Genomic DNA, 18760 nt, shown 5'->3' with positions numbered 1-18760 from the left:
GTGTTTCCTGTATCGTCTGTTTCAGAGCATCAGAGAGAAGTTCAGACATATCAGTGGCACCAGATTTCGGTAGCCAGGGTTGGCAGGAAGAAGATTTTTACAAGTAAATGTTCCAATTAATGATCCAGGCAGCACATTCTCGTCTCCTTCCTTCATTTTACAGTCCAATGGTGGCTAGAACGGCTCCGGGTCAAACATCAATATGGAATAGATTAATCTGCGTTATTTTTTTTAACGCGTTATTTTTTCTCAGATTAATTAACCAAAATGAACGCGTTATTTTGACTTTATTTGTCCATTCTTTATTTCTAAAGAAACACGACAATGTATAAAAGGCTCCATTACTGTTTACGTTTTTGTAAAAATAGGCTAACAATTGTGTCATAACCACGGGACTTACTGTCGCATAGTAGAGGAATTACCGCATAGTACAGGAGAAGCTCGCATGCACTTTCGACTTACATTAGCTGTTTAAGTTTAATTACTAATGTTAACTAGCATTTTACTTAGCAATAATTAGCCTGTGTCCATGTTATCTCCTTACATATACCTACGATTCGGAATGATTGAGATTTCTCTTGGCACAGCTACCAGAAGACTTACAACTTTCAGACAGGTTGCTCACGTCACATTTACGTCGTCTCTCTCAGTTGGACGTTGCGCAGTAATGCTTGGCACTCACCGGAAAATTGCTTCTAATGGCCTTCGCTGGTCTCCGTTCAGAGCAACGGGATCTGTTGGTCCATTCTATATACAGTCTATGGGTTTTACAGGCAAAACGCAATACAGTCGCTGCTTCCTAAAACAGGAGGAAAGCTGGCAAAAAAAATAGCCGACGCTGTAAATGCGTAAATCATAACCCTTACCAATATCATTTCCCCATCAGTCAGGCACTAGATCGGACCATAATTACACTTGTGCTTTCCATAAACTGTTGTTGCTTTAGCCTATTATTTCAGTTGCAACCCTGGCAGTGGTAAGCGATTGTGAGAGCAAATCCCTTTACTTGAAGGTATCTACATAAGAGTGACATGACACTGTCATGAACGTGTCATAAACATTATAAACAAGTCAGAAACGTTTATGACATAACGCTTCTTTTAGTAAGTGTCATTCGTTTTTTGTCATGACAAGTTATGCTTAGGATTAGGGTTCATGTGTCAAGACTGTGTCACTCTTGTGTAGATACCTTATGTAGATACCTAAAGTAAGTAAAGTGTTACCCATAATTCAAACCGATGTGCGCATTGGCAACACAAGGCTCAAGAAGCCGACAAATAGCCTATACGTAATTCCCTCCGCCGAAAATCTATATCTTTCATAAAAATACCCATCAGGTCGGTCTCTAAATGTTTTAACTTTTATGAGCGCATCCCTCTCTCTCTCTTTGCGCACTGAGCTCCACCGGATCTTCTAAGAACAGTGACGCCGTTATCAATCGAGTATTGATTGGTCAGTAGGCGGTGCTTTTACACCGGTTGATCTCTAATCTCCAACATAACCTGCTCCCAAACAGGTTAGGTGTTCAGCATGAGTTACCACAGCGAGTTAACCCAGTAACAAGTGATCCACCGTCGTGATACACAAAACCCTGGGTTGAACCTGAAGTTACCTCGTTAACGCCAAATCTTGCTTCGTAGTACAGGTCTCTTCCAACTGACAGGAAAAGGCAATTCACTTGTATACACAGTGCTTTGTTGAACTCATCTATTGCTAATGTCAGACCCCTAGGATCTAAAACTGACTAGAAATAAAAAAAACACAGATCAGTTTTTAAAAGTTTGGAAGGATTAAATCAAGTTGTTTTTGCAGGAAAAGATGAAGAGTAAGAACAAGCTGGTGCCACGGCTCCTGGGAATCACCAAAGAGTCTGTGATGAGGGTGGAGGAGAAGACCAAAGATGTGGTTCAGGAGTGGCCACTTACCACTGTGAAGAGGTGGGCAGCGTCACCCAAGAGCTTCACCCTGGTAAGACACACAAAAAAACCTATGACATATGACTGGACACTGATCCTGTCTTACACTCAGGATTTATCGCAAAATCACCAGTTTCGGTTTTCACAATGATTTACATCTTTTATTCGTTCTGTCCACACTGACTGAGCATATATCCCGGATAGTAAATAAGAAGAGCCAGGCCCCCAGTAAACCCAACTGTTCTCTGCAATGGCCATAAAACATCACTTTAGTGCTCAGTCTGCCTGTCCTTTCATTTCCCTCGCACACTTCAGTTATTGAACAGACTCTTTCGTCTTGCCTGTCAATATCCCTCCTTTGTGTCAGCACCATCGAGTCAATGAGCAACATGGCTCTAATCTTGCAGATCTGGCAGATGTACTGTCTTTACTAAATGAACACGCTCTTTCTTTCTTGCTGTTAATTCAGCGAAGTGTTTTGTGTTTTAGGCTGTGTGTTCTTTTGACATTGAGATTCGAAATGGGTTTGATTTGTGGTTCACATGTTGATAGAGTCATAGATTATGATCTGTTGTAAATTGGATGGGGTCACCCTGCCATCCCAGTGATTTATAGTTAAAGTGTGCCCATATGAGGTGTACAGATCTTTATTAAAAGAGTTATTTATTTTTGCTCGGTTTCCAACATAAAATCTGCTCCAACATTCTTGGGTTAAGACTCTGACTCTCTGTATGTTGCAGCAGTTTGATATCACCCAACACAATGTGTAGTATTTACTTGAATCCACACAGTAAATCCTCAACCTGTGTACAGTACAGGCCAGTGTAAAATTTGTGTGTGTGTGTGTGTGTGTGTGTGTGTGTGTGTGTGTGTGTGTGTGTGTGTGTGTGTGTGTAGGACTTTGGGGAGTACCAGGAGAGCTATTACTCAGTGCAGACCACTGAAGGGGAACAGATCTCTCAGCTCATTGCCGGTTACATCGACATCATCCTCAAAAAGGTGAAACATTTATCTCCGGAGACGCAGATGAATCATAATGAATCAATAAAGTCTCAGATCAGTTGATGCGTGATATGCTCAGGCTACTGTGTTGTACAGCTGCAGTTTAAGAAAAAAAAAAGGTTCAGGGACAGCTGGGCTCATGTGGCACAGGTACACTGTAAGAACCCATATAGTTATTCCCTACATGGGTATTTGGGTCTCTATTCTTTCTTTCCTCGGTTTAGAAAGTTAGACACAAATACAGTACGTGCCTTCAAAATACTGAAAAGATATCTCTGCACACCTGCTAAAGGCCAGCACAACTTGAATCAAAAGTAACTCCTGCGTCTGGTTTATTTTATGTTACATTTTAGTTTAAATTACTTTTAGCTGGTGGTATCCAAAGCCCAAAAATAGAATTAAATATGTGTTGTTGTGAGACCAATTTCCTACTGAATCGCTTGATGAATTTAGTTTTTTATGTGACACTAAAGACATTTAAGATAGCCTCAGGGTAGCTTTTTTTAAATCACTGTGGGCTCCTTTTGAAACTAATGTTTGGTGGATTCTTCTTTCTGCTGCAGAAGCAAAGCAAGGACCGCTTTGGATTAGAAGGTGATGAGGAGTCAACCATGCTTGAGGAATCCGTTTCCCCGAAAAAGTATGTAAATAAGTAACTTATAACTAAGTGTTTTGACTATTCCAGTCATGCAAGCAACATCTTTTGGATGGATTGTCATTAAATATGGTGCAAACATTCGTGTTCTCCAAGGAATGAACTGTAATAACTCAGTGTGTCCAATGTTTTGGTTCATGACCTGCAAAACTATACATTTCTATCAACCCTTAACTGCAACTGTGTTTAGTGCTAACGAGCAAATTTCAGCATACTAACACACTAAAAATGAGATTGTGAACATTATACCTATACATGATAACTTTAGTGTAAGCATGTTACCATGCTGATATTAGCATTCAGCTCAAAGCAACACTGTGCAGCCTCACAGAGCTGCTAGCATGGCTGTAGATTCAAAATATTTTGAAATCAGAGTACAAGCAGGGCTTCTTGTCAGTGTTAGACAGTTTTCATCTTTCTATTTGCAAATTAAAAAACATGTTGTAGAAAACAGGATATTCCAATAGAAAAAAAAGCTTTGGAAAAGCAAGGAAATGGAAATAAAGCTACTTGACAACAAACTTGTAGTTGTGCGGATTAATCCATACAGTGGTTCCTATATGTTCCCTGCTGTACTTTATTGTGTCCAGTATGACGATGATTTGTCCATGAGCTCAAAAGCAGCACACAAAGTTATTGCGTACAGTATTATTCTATCAAAACACAATATCCGACTGCGTCCTTTTTCAATTTCCTTCTCACTACGCCCCTCGACCGCAGCTCACACATCCATCTTCCAGGACCTCATTTCATCACGCAAACACTTCCTCCGCTGGACTTTATCCTGAGAGATAATCATTATGTGAGGACATTTTGCTGCACTGGACAAGCAAAGGCCCTATCTGAACATTTCCTGATTAGATGTGCATTACCTCATTCATCCACAGTGAACTCTGTGTGAAACTGAAGCCCCTTTTCCTGTCTCGCCTCAATTGATATTGCTTTCCTGATTTAAACTGAGAGAGTATTTGCTGCAATTTTTATTGCATTTTTGTTGTCCTTTTTCTTTTATCTGGGCTTGTGAGCAAGGCCGAAGGCAAAAGTCTTTTATACTGCAAACACATAGCAAGCCCAAACTCTGAAAGGCTTTATCTGAGGAAAAACAAAACAAAGCTTTATCTTCCAGAAGTGCACAGTGGGGAGATTCTGCTTTGTGTTAGTGGCCCACTGTCACAAATAAACACAACCACATTGCTTGGTGTTAAATCTCTATCTTGAACACACTCACACACATAGTTAAGAACTAGAAACATGCTTTCTTTTAGTTTTCTTTTAAGTGACTTTTTTCACCTTTTTTACATTCCTGTCTTCATGTGTTTTGCCATTTTTTTTTAGCTTGTTTCTAATATATAACTACAATATAAAAGTTTGCCGTTTGGCTCATGGTGTCTTTGCATATTTTTGTGCCTAGAACAGCATGCATGGTGCAAAGTTGGGAGGAGAGGCGCAAATGGATGGTAGTGTCATTCAAATGAGGCAGCGCAAAGGGAATTGTTGGTATTTTGGTGGAATTAAAGGTGCTCTAAGCGATGTTGGGTGAGGTCACTTCTTGTTGACGTTCAAAGTATTTTCAAACAAAACGGAGGTTAGCTTGCCCCTCCCTCCTCCTCGTCCTGTCCCCTCCACCTACCTTCTGCGCACTAACCCCCCAACCCCCACCCCCAAATCCTTCTTGTCGGTTATTGGCTGGAATGTTATGTTTCGTGGTGCAGAGGCCTGTACTACGAATCAAGATCAACATGCCCTGGATTTATTTCAGTTACCTGGCTTCACTAACCCTAACAACCGCGGTCCTGCATAACCTGTGTCACAACGGTGGTTAACAACTAGTCATATCAACCCAGGGTTTCCCGATCCAGCGGCGTGCGCGTTCACATAAAAGAGGCGGTGTTTGCACAGCACGACCAATCGCAAGCATCTACCAGAGCCGCATATTTTATATAAGAAGAGCAAATTGTAATTCTACATAAATATATAGAACACAGACATGTTTTTTTGCAGGCAAAACGCAATACAGTCGCGGCTTCCTAAAACAGGAGGAAAGCTGGCAAAAAATAGCCGACGCTGTAAATGCGTAAATCACAACCCTTATCAATATGACTTCCCCATCAGTCAGGCACAAGATCTGACCATAATTACACTTGTGCTTTCCATAAACTGTTGTTGCTTTAGCCTATTATTTCAGTTGCAACCCTGGCAGTGGTAAGCGATCGTAAGAGCAAATAAAATGTATAAAAACATAATTCAAACCGATGTGCACATTGGCAACGCACGGCTCAAGATGCCGATAGCCTATATGTAATTCCCTCCCATTAAAATTTATATATTTCATAAAAATACCCATCAGGGAATGTTAACAGGGTTGTCGGTCTGTTTTAACTTTTATGAGCACATCCCTCTCTCCCACTCTCTCCCTCTCTCTCTCCCACTCTCTTCCTCTCTCTCTCCCTCTCTCTCTTTCTCTCTCTCCCTCTCCGCGCACCGACTCCGCCTGATCTTCTAAGAACGGTGACGCCGTTATCAATCGAGTATTGATTGGTCAGTAGGCGGTGCTTTTACACCATACAGCATAAGTTACCACGGCGATTGAACCCGGTAACAAGTGATCCACCGTCGTGGTACAGAAAACCCTGGGTTGAACCTGAAGTTACCTCGTTAACGCCAAATCTTGCTTCGTAGTAGAGGCCTCAGGTTGGCGCAGTTTGTTTTTGTTGGTGTTTGTAGAACCTAGGCTGCCTACAGAGACCGCGTTTTTTTACAGTGTGTTCAGGGGACAGGCAGCTCGCAGATAGTGAGGAGATGTTTGCTGTATGTGACAAAAAATGTTGTAGCCTAAAAAAACGCGTGACGTCGCTTAGAGTACCTTTTAAGGTCTGTGATGCTAAGCTGAGAATAGACTTTAAAGGACTTTTCACCAAAACATTACTCAGCTAAAAAATTTTTTATTCTGTCAATACTGTCCTACAAAGACAGAGAGCAGTTACTAAATACAGGTAAGCCAAACCAAAGCTGATAAAAAGTAAAATGAATGCTTTTTATGCAGAATATTTTACACTCTGCTCTGGGCAAGCTTAATGATGTAGGAACATTTTTTTGAATTGTGACTCTCCTGCTTTATCAACCAAGCAGACATAAACTGATATTTTCTCAGCTTTAGCTGGACGTAAACTTCAACGACAGTGTGATTTGAACCTAAATCATACTACATGTATATTAATTAAATCAATGTAACTTGCCAGATTTACTCTCTAAAAGAAAATTTTGAAATGGTTTCCATGCCTATTGTACCATTCTACTTTAACTTAAGACAGGACTTCATTTGAAAACATGAACAAGTAAAAAGTGATTATCCCATAACATTTCTAGACGTTTTACTAACTACCCGTTTGTGTTCCTGCAGGTCCACCATCCTTCAGCAGCAGTTTAATCGTGTGGGTCGGGTGGAGCATGGCTCAGTGGCACTGCCAGGGGTGATACGCTCCGGCTCCATTGGCACAGAGTCGCTCAGCATGGGCACCATGCCATCTGCTCAACAGCAGATCACAATGGGTCAGATGCACCGTGGACACATGCCACCGCTTGTAAGAACAGCAAAATGGCTCTCAGTATGATGTTTGTGTCGTTTTCATTCACTGATGAAGTCCTGTTAAAGGTGTATGCCATTCATGCAAGAGTCTGTTTGAGGTGGCACAGCTAGACAGCTGTATCATAATCTTTTTTTTCCCTCCTCGTGGCTGGTTCCCATACATGCAACAATTAGACAGTGGTGAAAAGTAACTAAGTACATTTACTCAAGTACTGTACCTAAGTACTAATTTCAGGTACTCAAGCCTTTTCTTTTCATGCCACTTTTTACTTCTACTTTTTACTCCACTACATTACTCTGACAGCTTTAGTTACCAGTTACTTTACAAAAAAAGGTTTTTGCACACGAAACCCACATAGTTAATAAAACACAATGTTTTATTATAAATTAAAGTACCCAACAATATATAGGCCTACAATTCCAGCTGAAATGATTAGCAGATTAAACACTTAGCTGATTGACAGAACTGTTTTGATCGTGTCCAGTTTTATTTGTTATGTTAATATCCTGATGATGATACTTACATTCTTTTACATGGGTAACATTTTCAATGCAGGACATTTACTTGGAACAGAGTATTTTTACAGTGTGGTATTAGTACTGAATACTTCTTCTACCACTGCAATTAGAATTGTCTTCCCTCATCGAGGTTTCCCTCTAGGCTGCATTCTGTGAGAAATGAACCTGTTTGTCTTCCTGTATGTGTAGAGTTCAGCCCAGCAGGCTCTGATGGGAACCATCAACACCAGTATGCAAGCTGTGCAGAAGGCCCAGATTGACCTAGGGGAGGTCGACAACCTGCCACCACTGGGACAGGACATGGTACTGTACAGACTGTACTGTACAGTACAGTGCACATACATGTGCCTACAGTTGAAATGAAACCCTCACATACTCGTACTCTATACACACAGTATTGTAATATATCACTTTTAAAGGCATGCGTTCACTAAAAAAACAAAATTTGTAGTAATACATAGTGATTATTAATAGTGCTGTCTGCAGAATGACAGACATGTTTAAGTGCATTGTATACATGCAAAGTCATGGCTTTTGCTGTGGTCTCCCTCTGTGTACCTAGGCATCCAAGGTGTGGATCCAGAACAAAATGGATGAGTCAAAACATGAGATTCACTCCCAGGTCGACGCCATCACTGCAGGAACAGCCTCTGTTGTCAACCTCACAGCTGGTCAGTGGCGCTGGCATGACTCAGCAGATTGTCTTCTGTTTGTCTTGGCTTGGATTTACTGCAATTTACTTAAAAAAAAAAAGAATGATCGATGTCAATGTCTTGATAGTAGAGCAATGCTACATTACATATTGTTGCATAGCCTTTGTGTGATTTTTTAAATTTTTTTATTATACACCTTTTAGGAATGCTTTATGAAACCAGTGAAAGACGTGCCCACAGATTTACGAGTACATTTTAGTGGCGCTATTTTCTGCAGAGTTAATATTATCTGGCCAATTAGTGACTTTAAAGCAGAACCTTTCCATCAGTCTGGTCTACTGGTCTGCTGCTTTCAGTATTCTGGTAAAGTACAACTAATTGCTTGTTGAATTTAAAACAAACATTATTTTATTGAACAAATTGAACCTTGAATTGAAAATAAAAGGCACCACTAAAAAAAAAGAATAACGGTTACATTTTTAAGTGCAATTTTCTGCTTTCTACTGACATTTTCTTTCAACTAACACATCGCAAACTAACTTTTGCAATATGTCGGAGCCTTTCACAATGTGTTTATTGCACCAGTTGATAGCGCGATGACGATATTGTGCAGCCCTAGTTTTTATGCAGTCTCTGAAATAGTTTTTTTCTTTGTTGAATGGTTAGGCTGTTTGCAAGGGTCGGTGAGTCTTAAGAAGACTCACTTTGGGGAGCAGTTGCATTTATTTTTTTCGGTTCGGATAAACTTTGTTTAATTCATTTCTCTAGGACTCTATTTATAAATCTAATGGCCCTTGTTATTCTGTCCCCTCTCCTCGTATTTAGGCGATCCGACTGACACAGACTACACCGCCGTGGGCTGCGCCATCACAACCATCTCTTCCAACCTGACAGAAATGTCAAAGGGTGTGAAGCTGCTAGCTGCTCTGATGGAGGACGATGTTGGCGGAGGTAATGACCTGATGAGGGCCGCCAGGACACTAGCAGGGGCCGTGTCTGACCTGCTGAAGGCTGTGGAGCCAGCTTCTGGAGAGGTGAGCAAAGGGACCCCAAACCCTGAGATAATGATACCATGTCTTGAAAGTTTTTTTTAAAATCCAAATTGACAACCTAAAATGTTAATCAAATTTGCCAGAGAGCAGCTCCACTCTGAGACAATGTATCATCTTTTCATAATAACGCAGTGTCTCTTCTGCTCCTCTTGCGGCTGCTGGCCGGCTTCAGCTTACTGACTTGTTCAGGTCGGTCTTAATAAAGACATCCGACTGAGGCTAGGCTGAATGGCAGGCATTTTGTGCCTTTATGGAAACAAAACTTGCTTAAAAACTCTGTAAAGAACACTTTGTGCTAATGTAGTCTCCATCTTCTTTGGGTTGCAGGACTGTAATGTTCTCACTGTAATGTTCTCTATTAAGAGTTTGCTGTTGTTTTGTTGTGGAAGTATCATTCAGAAGTTAATGTACTGTACAGGTGTTGGCTGGTAATCTGCATAATGCACAGGTCTGTCTAGCTTTGGGACAACCCTGAGCTTTATGCGCTCGTGCATTATGATTGTAGAGTAGTTGGAAAGATATCTTAAAGCCTGTAGGGTAGTTAGACGAAGAGGTGTGGGCTGTTAGATAGCGGTAACTCTCTTTTGTCTTACTGTTGCTGTATTTCACTTTGTGTTTAAATAACCAACAATGTGTTAAGCAGTGTGCAGTACATACATGGCACTGATGCTGTTTGTAGATGCAGAATACAGCACAATAAAACACATTACAGTTTACTTAGAAGCTATATCTCAAGATGCAAGATGATGCCATTGCCAACCAGGCGTCCAAATGCAGTTTCACATCCTGATGGGGTGTGTGTGTGTGTGTGTGTGTGTGTGTGTGTGTGTGTGTGTGTGTGTGTGTGTGTGTGTGTGTGTTGTGTGTGCAGCCCAGACAGACTGTGCTGACAGCAGCAGGCAGCATTGGCCAGGCCAGTGGAGACCTCCTGCGCCAGATTGGAGAGAACGAGGCAGACGAAAGGTTCCAGGTAAAGCTGCACCCCGTCCATTTATCATCATCATTTCATCACCACAATCTGTGTAACATTCACAGTCCTTAGGAACTCAGTTAATTAGAAACACATTGTAACCAGGGGAATATGGAGGGAGTATTTTAGCTAGGTGTTTTTGTTTGAATTGAAAGCTATTCTAGCTGTCAAGCTTGTGTTTTTCTTTCGTGTAGCTCATACTTGGCTGAATCCCGATTGTTATTGTAATACAATGTTTGCCGAGGTTATAAGTTAAAATCAGCACAACTTTTCTCACAACCTGTCACCACGCGTTGGAGTGTATTTCAGCAATGATGAGTTGTACGTATGCGCAACAGTGGTGGAAGAAGTATTCAGAGCCTTTACTTAAGTCAATACACTAATACCACACTGTAAAAATACTCTGTTACAAGTAAAAGTCCTGCATTAAAAATGTTACTTAAGTAAAAGTATGTAAGTATCATCAGGAAAATGTACTTAAGGTATTAAAAGTAAAATTACTCAATGCAGAAAACAATCCTCACATTTTAGAAACCAGAAACGATCAAAACAGTTCTGTCCATCAACTAAGTGTTTAATCTGCTAATCATTTCAGCTGGACTTGAAGGCCTATATGTTGTTGGGTAGTTTAATTTATAATAACACATCATATTTTATAAACTACATGTGTTTTGTGTGCAGAAATCTTAATTTGTAAAGTAACTTTAACTAAAGGTGTCAGAGTAATGTAGTGGAGTAAAATGTACAATATTTCTCTCTGAAATGTAGCGGAGTAGAACCTCAAATTTGTACTTAAGTACAGTACTTGAGTACTGTACTTAGTTACATTCCACCACTGATGTGCAGTGGGGAAAGGTGTGTGTTTTTTAGTTGGATTGTTGATGCTGGCCTTTAATGAGATGTATATAGCCAAGTACATAATGTACAATAAGGAAACACCATTGTTAATTTTCCTGTCAAAAACTAAATGCGATCGGATTGGATGTCCTATTTCTGTGGAATGTTTCTTAGGTTCCATCATCCCCTTTGTTTTAGCACAATTACACACAACTACAGACACCATCCTATGACATAGAGCTATAATAAATATTTCTTTAACTTTTATCTACATCTGTTTATGAGAATGAGATAAAAAAAATGTGAATGGACAGACTGTGCAGGGATATAATGTTTCTGATGAGATTTTCAACTTTGCCACCCGTTGTTGTAGGACATCCTGATGAATCTGGCCAAAGCAGTGGCCAACGCTGCAGCCATGTTAGTGCTGAAGGCCAAGAACGTGGCCCAGGTTGCAGAGGACACCGTGCTTCAAAACCGGGTCATTGCTGCTGCCACCCAGTGTGCCCTGTCCACCTCCCAGCTGGTGGCATGTGCCAAGGTACAAGAATATCTTTGAGTCTCATTGTACTAAATGACTCGCATCACATCAGTATTTGTATAATATGCGCTCAAGTCACAAAAAGTAAATTCGCTGGATATTATGCAAATGGTAGGTGGAGTAATGTTTTCCCATTTACTATGTCAGATCTGTCTGAGATTTGAATATTAACACTTCCACCGCGGTGTCAATTGGGAAGCTGTTGTTAAATCTATTTGGTTGAGTGCATGACAATATTTCCCCATTTGCTGTTCCGTCTTCTCTCATAAGTAGACCGTGTATTGAGGTTTGGTAAATATTCCTCAAATACTTAAATAAACTCCAATTGATCTGCAGCTAAAAAAAAAGAAATAGCAGAGTGAATATATCAGGATGCACCAAGGCACCGTTACATACCCTGTGCCCACATCATATTTTCACGTCTTTAATTGTACAACCCACATGCTAATTAGTTTAAATGCCCTCATGGCTCCCAGTCAGAATAGCTGCATTTACTAAACAAATCCTCACCTCTCTGCATGGCAATGTGATGAGAACCATCTTCTGAATCCCTTTCAAATCGTTTATTTTTTCTTCTCCTTTTTCAGTTTCCTCTGTGAAATGTGATTTAATTATGTAAAGACTATAGGAGTGGGTTTTCTCCCATTTAAAATGTTTGCGATTATGTTCTAGTCATATTAGGGAAGTTAGATGGAGATCATTTTGTATATTATTTCTCTTTCCTTTTTTTTACCGTTTAGTTATTTAAACTGTATATGTATACATATTGATAACTTTTGCACCATAGGATGCCATTGTTTTTCTCTTTTTCACACTGGTGATGAAATAGTTGTTTTTTTTCACTTTGTCTCCTTTATGTCCTTTCCTCCTTCACCATTATTTATTATTTGTACTCTTTTCACCTTGTTGTTGTAGGTGGTGAGTCCCACCATTAGTTCACCGGTTTGCCAGGAGCAGTTAATTGAAGCTGGAAAGCTGGTGGACCGCTCAGTGGAAAGCTGCGTCCAGGCCTGCCTCTCAGCCACAGAAGATGGCGAGCTCCTCAAACAGGTCAGCTTGATTCATGTATAGACCTTCGGTGCACTGAACTCTTATCATTTCATTTATAATTTTTTGTTTTGTCTCAGAAAATAACAAGTTATATCACAAGTTTGACCCAGAAAAACACAAATTAGCAACAAATGAGTATGAATGAAGGGATTTCCTAGAATACTGGTTCTCAAACTTTCTTTCCATTTAAACCACACTGGAGTTTTTTTTTTTTATTCAGGGTATTCAGTTTGTGTACTAACACCTGGCTTAAAGGTGCCCTGCCACACAAAACCGTTTTACTTGTATTTTTTTTTAAATATGTTAGGTCCATATTTGTTTGTGTTGTGTCGTGAATGTGAAAATGAACTGCTACCTCCTCTGTCAGCTCGAGCCACTGAAAAGAAATGAGTGGAGAAATCAGGCCAATTACAAAAGCTGGTCAGTCTGACATGGTGTTGCCTGAGCTCATTACTATTCATGAGCTCACCCAGTTGCGCTGGGTTAAGGATGCTGATAGCCAGGCTCTCATTGGCTAGCTGTTAGCCAATCAGAGTCAAGCAGCTTAGCTCGTTGAATATTAATGAGAACTGGCACAAATTGAGCTGAGTCTTCCTGCAGGCTTTCTATACCACACTAGAATGGCTTGAAACAAGGTAACCAAGGCATTTTTTCAACAAAACAATTTACAGAGTCCATGGTAGAACTTCAGACATTACCACAAAGTAATGAAATACATGTGGCAGGGCACCTTTAATAAGCAATGAAGATAATGAGTCAGTGCTCTTCACCCCAGCCTGATGGAATAAAAAGCAGGGAATAATGCACCTTAGGAAGAAGAAACATAGCACTAATGTTGACGATGTGTATCTCCCATGTTAAAGGTGAGCGCAGCAGCCAGCGTGGTGAGTCAGGCTCTGGGAGATCTCCTGCAGCATGTTCGACAGTACACCTCAAGGGGAGAGCCTATCGGGCGCTATGACCAGGCCACAGACACCATCATGACCGTCACTGAGAATATCTTCAGCTCCATGGGAGACGCAGGTGAGTCCAAAAGAGGATACTGTTTGGAGATGAAAAGCTGAGAAAATGAAGGAATCGTAATTGTGCATCCACATCCAGCCATGTTGGAGACTTGTTTTCAAAAGCTATAAAATACAGAAAAAGGCCAACATGTTAAAATGAATGCTCTTTTGTTTTTGATTAAGTAATGATGTACGGCATTTAGGTTAAGGACAAGGTTAATTAATTCCCCTTAAACTGAAAATTAATTTTTGATTAGAAAAGCAATCATGGTTTAAGCCGTCGTTAGCAGGGGAGTACAACCCACAGCCAGCTACTTTCAGTGAGGTTTTAGTTTTAATGATCCATGCTAGCAGTTGCTCGGTCAGTCCATCATTTTGGTCCAGACTGAAATGTCGCTAAAACTATTGTATGGATTGCCATGATATTTTGTACAGACATTCATGGTTCCCAGAGGATGAACCCTAATGACTTTTATCCTCTGACTTCTGACTTTTTCCTCTGAGTTTAGAGTGAAATGTCTTAACAACTATTGGGTGGATTGCCATGACATTTTGGTACAGATATTCATGCCCCCTTATAAGTTATCACTTTGGAAAACCCTTACATTTTTACCTGGAGCCATCATCAGCTCATCGTTTTAATTTAAACCTGAATCTGCCTGATACTCACCTCAAAACCAGCCTGCCCTGACATGCTACTTAATGCAACCCATCAACGAGTTTCCAAATAAATACTGCACAATTTTGCCTCCTGGCATGCTTTGAAATTCAGTCTAAAATGTGTCTTAATTATATAATATTGTAATATCTAGGTTTAAATAAGTGATGAAAAAGCACGTTATTATATATATTTATACTCTCATCTATAAAACTAGCTTTTTCACAGCTCTAGAAAGTTTCTGCTTTCTGTGTAGATGTCTTACTCTATTGGTTTGTGCTTCATGCCATCTCCTCCTCAGAGACTGGCGTGTTGTTGGGTTTGAAAGGGCCGCTGTCAGCCCTGGTGAAGCCACAGAGAAAAGCTGACAGTGTTGTTAGCAAGTCTGACAGCAGAGAAAGACAGATGGATAGAAAGAGATTGACAGAGAATATCCCGGGCCAGCGGTCAGCTTAGCGAATTGATTGGCTTGATAGACGAGTAGGATTGCTGTTTGTTCCGCTGAGGCCTGAATGCACACAGCTGGTTGGAGAATACCACCTTTGAACCGCTGTCAAATATGTCAGGTTAAGTCACACCTGAAAAAAGAAACCGAGTGAATCGTTCTGTAGTGGAGTGTTGGCAGATCAGCTGATGCATTCACATCACCAAATAGCTTGTGTGGTGTGCCAGGTCTGCTTTGACAGAGACAATATAGACAGCAATCCTTTTCTTATCCCTTTTGTCTTTTCTCATTAGTCTGATTCTAAGAATATTTTCAGAGGGAATCAAAAACACCAAGGCTGGTGGAAGGTTGCATCTAATTGTGTCTTCACAAGTCACCCACAGGTGTTAACACATTATACACATCTGATCAGGGAGAGCAGTACAACTGTGCAAGAGATTCAACCACAGTGAAAGATGTTTGTTTCTTTTGTATGTTGTTTTCACCCACCAGGTGCTTTTTTTTTTTTTATAATGCTGACGTTGAACTTTATGTTTAAAAGCTCACTATTGTGTACGACTTCAAACAGTCACACAATGAGTCAACTTACTATCAATCATTTGAACAAATAAGCTTCCAGTTTCTCTTGCTGAAAAACTCACAGAAAATGTAATGGCGTCAAATTAAAAATCAGTGCAGTTTGTTGAAATATTTATCTGCTCCACTAAAATGTGCCAGCATTGCAACATTATGCCTAACTTGTGAGTGAAAGCAATTGTCAAGCAATTTGATTATTATTGCATTAAGTGGTTCAAGAAATGAAGATGGGATTTTTTTTCAAAAATACCTCAAGAGGATTACCAGCATAAGGATAAAGCTGTGCAGTTTAATTAAAACATTACTGTGTTAACACACCCATTCTCTTATTAGTATGACTCATCCTAATCCACTCATCTCCCTCTCCCCTTCCCCTCGCCCCTACACTCCCCCTGTCCTCTGTAATGGCGTCTCAGGAGAGATGGTTCGTCAGGCTCGGGTGCTGGCTCAGGCCACCTCCGACCTGGTGAATGCCATGAGGTCTGACGCTGAGGCCGAGGTGGATGTTGACAACTCTAAGAAGTTGCTGGCAGCTGCCAAATTGCTGGCTGATGCTACGGCAAGGATGGTGGAGGCAGCAAAGGTAAGCAACGTGGGAGACACAAAGCATTTCATATTTATTGTGTTTATTTCGTTGGAATTTTAAATTAAACTGCATGCTGCACAAAAAGCAGTACATTTACTGAACTAAGAAGCTACTGTGAAACAAGCTTTAGTCAATGCATAATTCCCCCAAACAGTCCACCCAAAGAAATATTTGGGGTAGATCTTCTTGGGAAAAGTTTCGTTTTTTAATCATATTGGCATTTCTTAAGACCAGATGAGAATCTACAGGGCTGGGTTTAATTCGCTTGTACATGCAAGGGTGACCTTTTTAATGACAGCGGAGGGGAAAGAAACTGAGCCAGAGGCCCTAAGAGAGAGAAATGTTTTTGTAGTTGATGCTATTTTAAAGCTATAATTACAGAGTGGATTTGGTTGATAACTCATAATGAGTGTTTATCATTCATTCAGAGTGTTTATTTGAATGTAAAATTGCATTAAAGCAACACTAGAGAACTTTTCCAGCTTCGGTCCCCCTACAGGTTGGAAGAGGAATTGTCCATTACATTACATTATGCAAGTTTGCCAGATCGGGTAGCGGATCTGTAGTTCGAATGAGACATAATGGACAATTCCACTTCCAACCTGTAGGGGGACCGAAGCGGGAAAAGTGCTTTAGTGTTGCTTTAATGTTGGTTTGCAGATGAACTGAAGCCACTGCAACTTAAGAGCTGAATGATTGATTGTCTTCATGTTTGAAGATGTTTGTACCTTTTTGTGAAGGACAAACCAATCACGCCTAAAATCGAAATTGCAGTATCGTGTGTGTGTGTGTGTGTGTGTGTGTGTGTGTGTGTGTGTGTTTCCAATGGTTAAAGTCAACATCTACCAACATAGTCATACAGACATTGAATTATTGACCGGTTTTATGGGTTTGTAGAATTTTTACATTCTAATTAGATTTGTCTGAATATAGAGATCTTAGTTGTGAATTAGAAATTGTGTTCTCATCCCAGTTAAAACACCTTGTGTGCTTTAATTATTCAAATATTTGTTATCTGTGTAGCAGCTCCAGCCAGGATGTATCTTAGATTTCCCTTTCAGACAACAAATAAAATGTGCTTGTTTGGCCTGGGTTTAATGCCGCTCTGATTCTTTGGTTTTGGTTCTTCAATTGTCAAAGAATTAATCTCTTCTCTCTTTAATCTCAAAAACTCTTAAGTTGTTGCATTTAACTTTTAAAATGATCAAATAAAATAACTACTACTTTGCACTATGCACCATATTGAATATCTGTGTTAACATGGTAGTAGACAGTTTTAATCAATTGGAACTACACTATCCTGTTTAGGACACATTTATACACAGCTCGTCTAATCCTTTGGTTTAATAGCAATGTTTTTGGAAGTGCAGTTAAACAGCAATGGCCAGGAGTTAGCCTATGACGACATCTGGGTACAAAATTAATTATCAAATAATTACAAAATTATAGGGTTGAAATATTAAAATGCATCCAGCGTTTAAATTTCTGCTCCTGTTCTTCTGACACCTCAAGGTTCCAGCATAACATGATTAAGAGTAAAAGGACATCAAACTCTTTCTTCACAGATTGCTGAAGGGCAAGCTTAGATTTGCCTCTCATCCCATCTTCCTCTATCCAAACTATTTTTCTGCTATCTTTCAACATCAGTCTCATTATCTGTCTGCAGAATCACACACTGATATTAATAACTCTCCACTCCATGAAAATGAAAAGACGCCCTCCAGCTGGTTTGATGGTCCAGTTTGATGCCAGACTTATCACTGTCACAGCTGTACATATATCTGTGTCAGTGGAGGCTGAGACCTCAGCCAGCCGTTGCCTTGGTAACTGATTGATTGAGCTTGTGCAGTTTAGTTTTTGGCCTGCATGTTTTACGGCTGACTGTGTTTTATACTCGTTTTTTTAAAGCCCATGTCAGGTAATGATTTGATTTAGCGAGACACTTATTGTACGTGTATTGTATCGCTGTAGAACAGACCTTGCTTTTCGAAAACGACTTCCTCTGTAAATCAGCACTTTTTAAAATAATTATGCAAATTGGTTGTTCAATTTAAATGGTGTCAGCAGTTGCCAAGAGAAAGATAACAGCTGGAAACACCGATTTGAAGCTGTTCATGAACATCATTTTACAGTGATTTAATGCAAAGTCAAATGTTGAAACAAAACCTTTTCTACCCATTTTTTCTTCTGTTTTCTGCCTTGTTCATAGTGCTATCCGTGTCTGTGGTGACTTCTGCCATCTGTGGGGTTAAACATTACCTTAATGGCACAGGTTTTCAGTAGCGCACACACACTTGCATCTCTGTGTGGCTGCAGGTGAAACTATCGAGTTCCCAGTTAATTAACCTAATGGCAGCAGGCTTAGCTTTCTCTCCCACAGCAGGAGACACAGAGGTGTCTCCACTGAACCCAGTTAACTTGCACTGCTGGATTCAAAAACAGGAAGATAAAAAAAGAGCTGTTTCTTAATATAAATAGCATCTCTTGACATTTAGCCATCAACAAAGACGTGATGAAGACGAGCTGCAGCTGAGTTTAAGTGCAGTGATTTAAATATATTAAATTGTCAAAGGTCTGTCTACACTGACTGGAAGATGAAGATGATGTGTGTGCTGATGGCGTTTGTGTCTGCTGCTGGTCTCACATGTCATTCAGAATGGCTTTTTAAAGGAACACTCCGACTTATTGGGACTTTAGCTTATTCACCATA

General features: G+C 40.2%; 1 protein-coding gene and 1 long non-coding RNA gene across 4 annotated transcripts in view; both read left to right on the top strand.

The window, feature by feature from the left end:
* tln2a (talin 2a) overlaps nt 1-18760 on the top strand; it is a 101485-nt gene that overhangs the window by 47979 nt on the left and 34746 nt on the right. For all 3 annotated transcript variants that reach the window (XM_035999335.1, XM_035999336.1, XM_031314279.2), the window contains 12 exons: nt 1813-1968; nt 2814-2915; nt 3482-3558; nt 6974-7154; nt 7868-7981; nt 8241-8349; nt 9157-9365; nt 10255-10353; nt 11564-11731; nt 12647-12781; nt 13645-13804; nt 15881-16047. In XM_035999335.1, the coding sequence (XP_035855228.1) occupies nt 1813-1968; nt 2814-2915; nt 3482-3558; nt 6974-7154; nt 7868-7981; nt 8241-8349; nt 9157-9365; nt 10255-10353; nt 11564-11731; nt 12647-12781; nt 13645-13804; nt 15881-16047 (1677 nt within the window). The remainder of the gene's footprint in view (nt 1-1812; nt 1969-2813; nt 2916-3481; nt 3559-6973; nt 7155-7867; nt 7982-8240; nt 8350-9156; nt 9366-10254; nt 10354-11563; nt 11732-12646; nt 12782-13644; nt 13805-15880; nt 16048-18760) is intronic.
* On the top strand, nt 3569-4746 carry LOC116060618. The gene is made up of 2 exons (XR_004107545.1): nt 3569-3706; nt 3764-4746. It is a non-coding gene; the product is annotated as an uncharacterized LOC116060618 (long non-coding RNA).

The sequence above is a fragment of the Sander lucioperca genome, chromosome 3 (genome assembly GCF_008315115.2).
Source record: "Sander lucioperca isolate FBNREF2018 chromosome 3, SLUC_FBN_1.2, whole genome shotgun sequence".
NCBI lineage: Eukaryota > Metazoa > Chordata > Actinopteri > Perciformes > Percidae > Sander > Sander lucioperca.
This window is presented reverse-complemented; position numbering and strand designations above follow the sequence as displayed.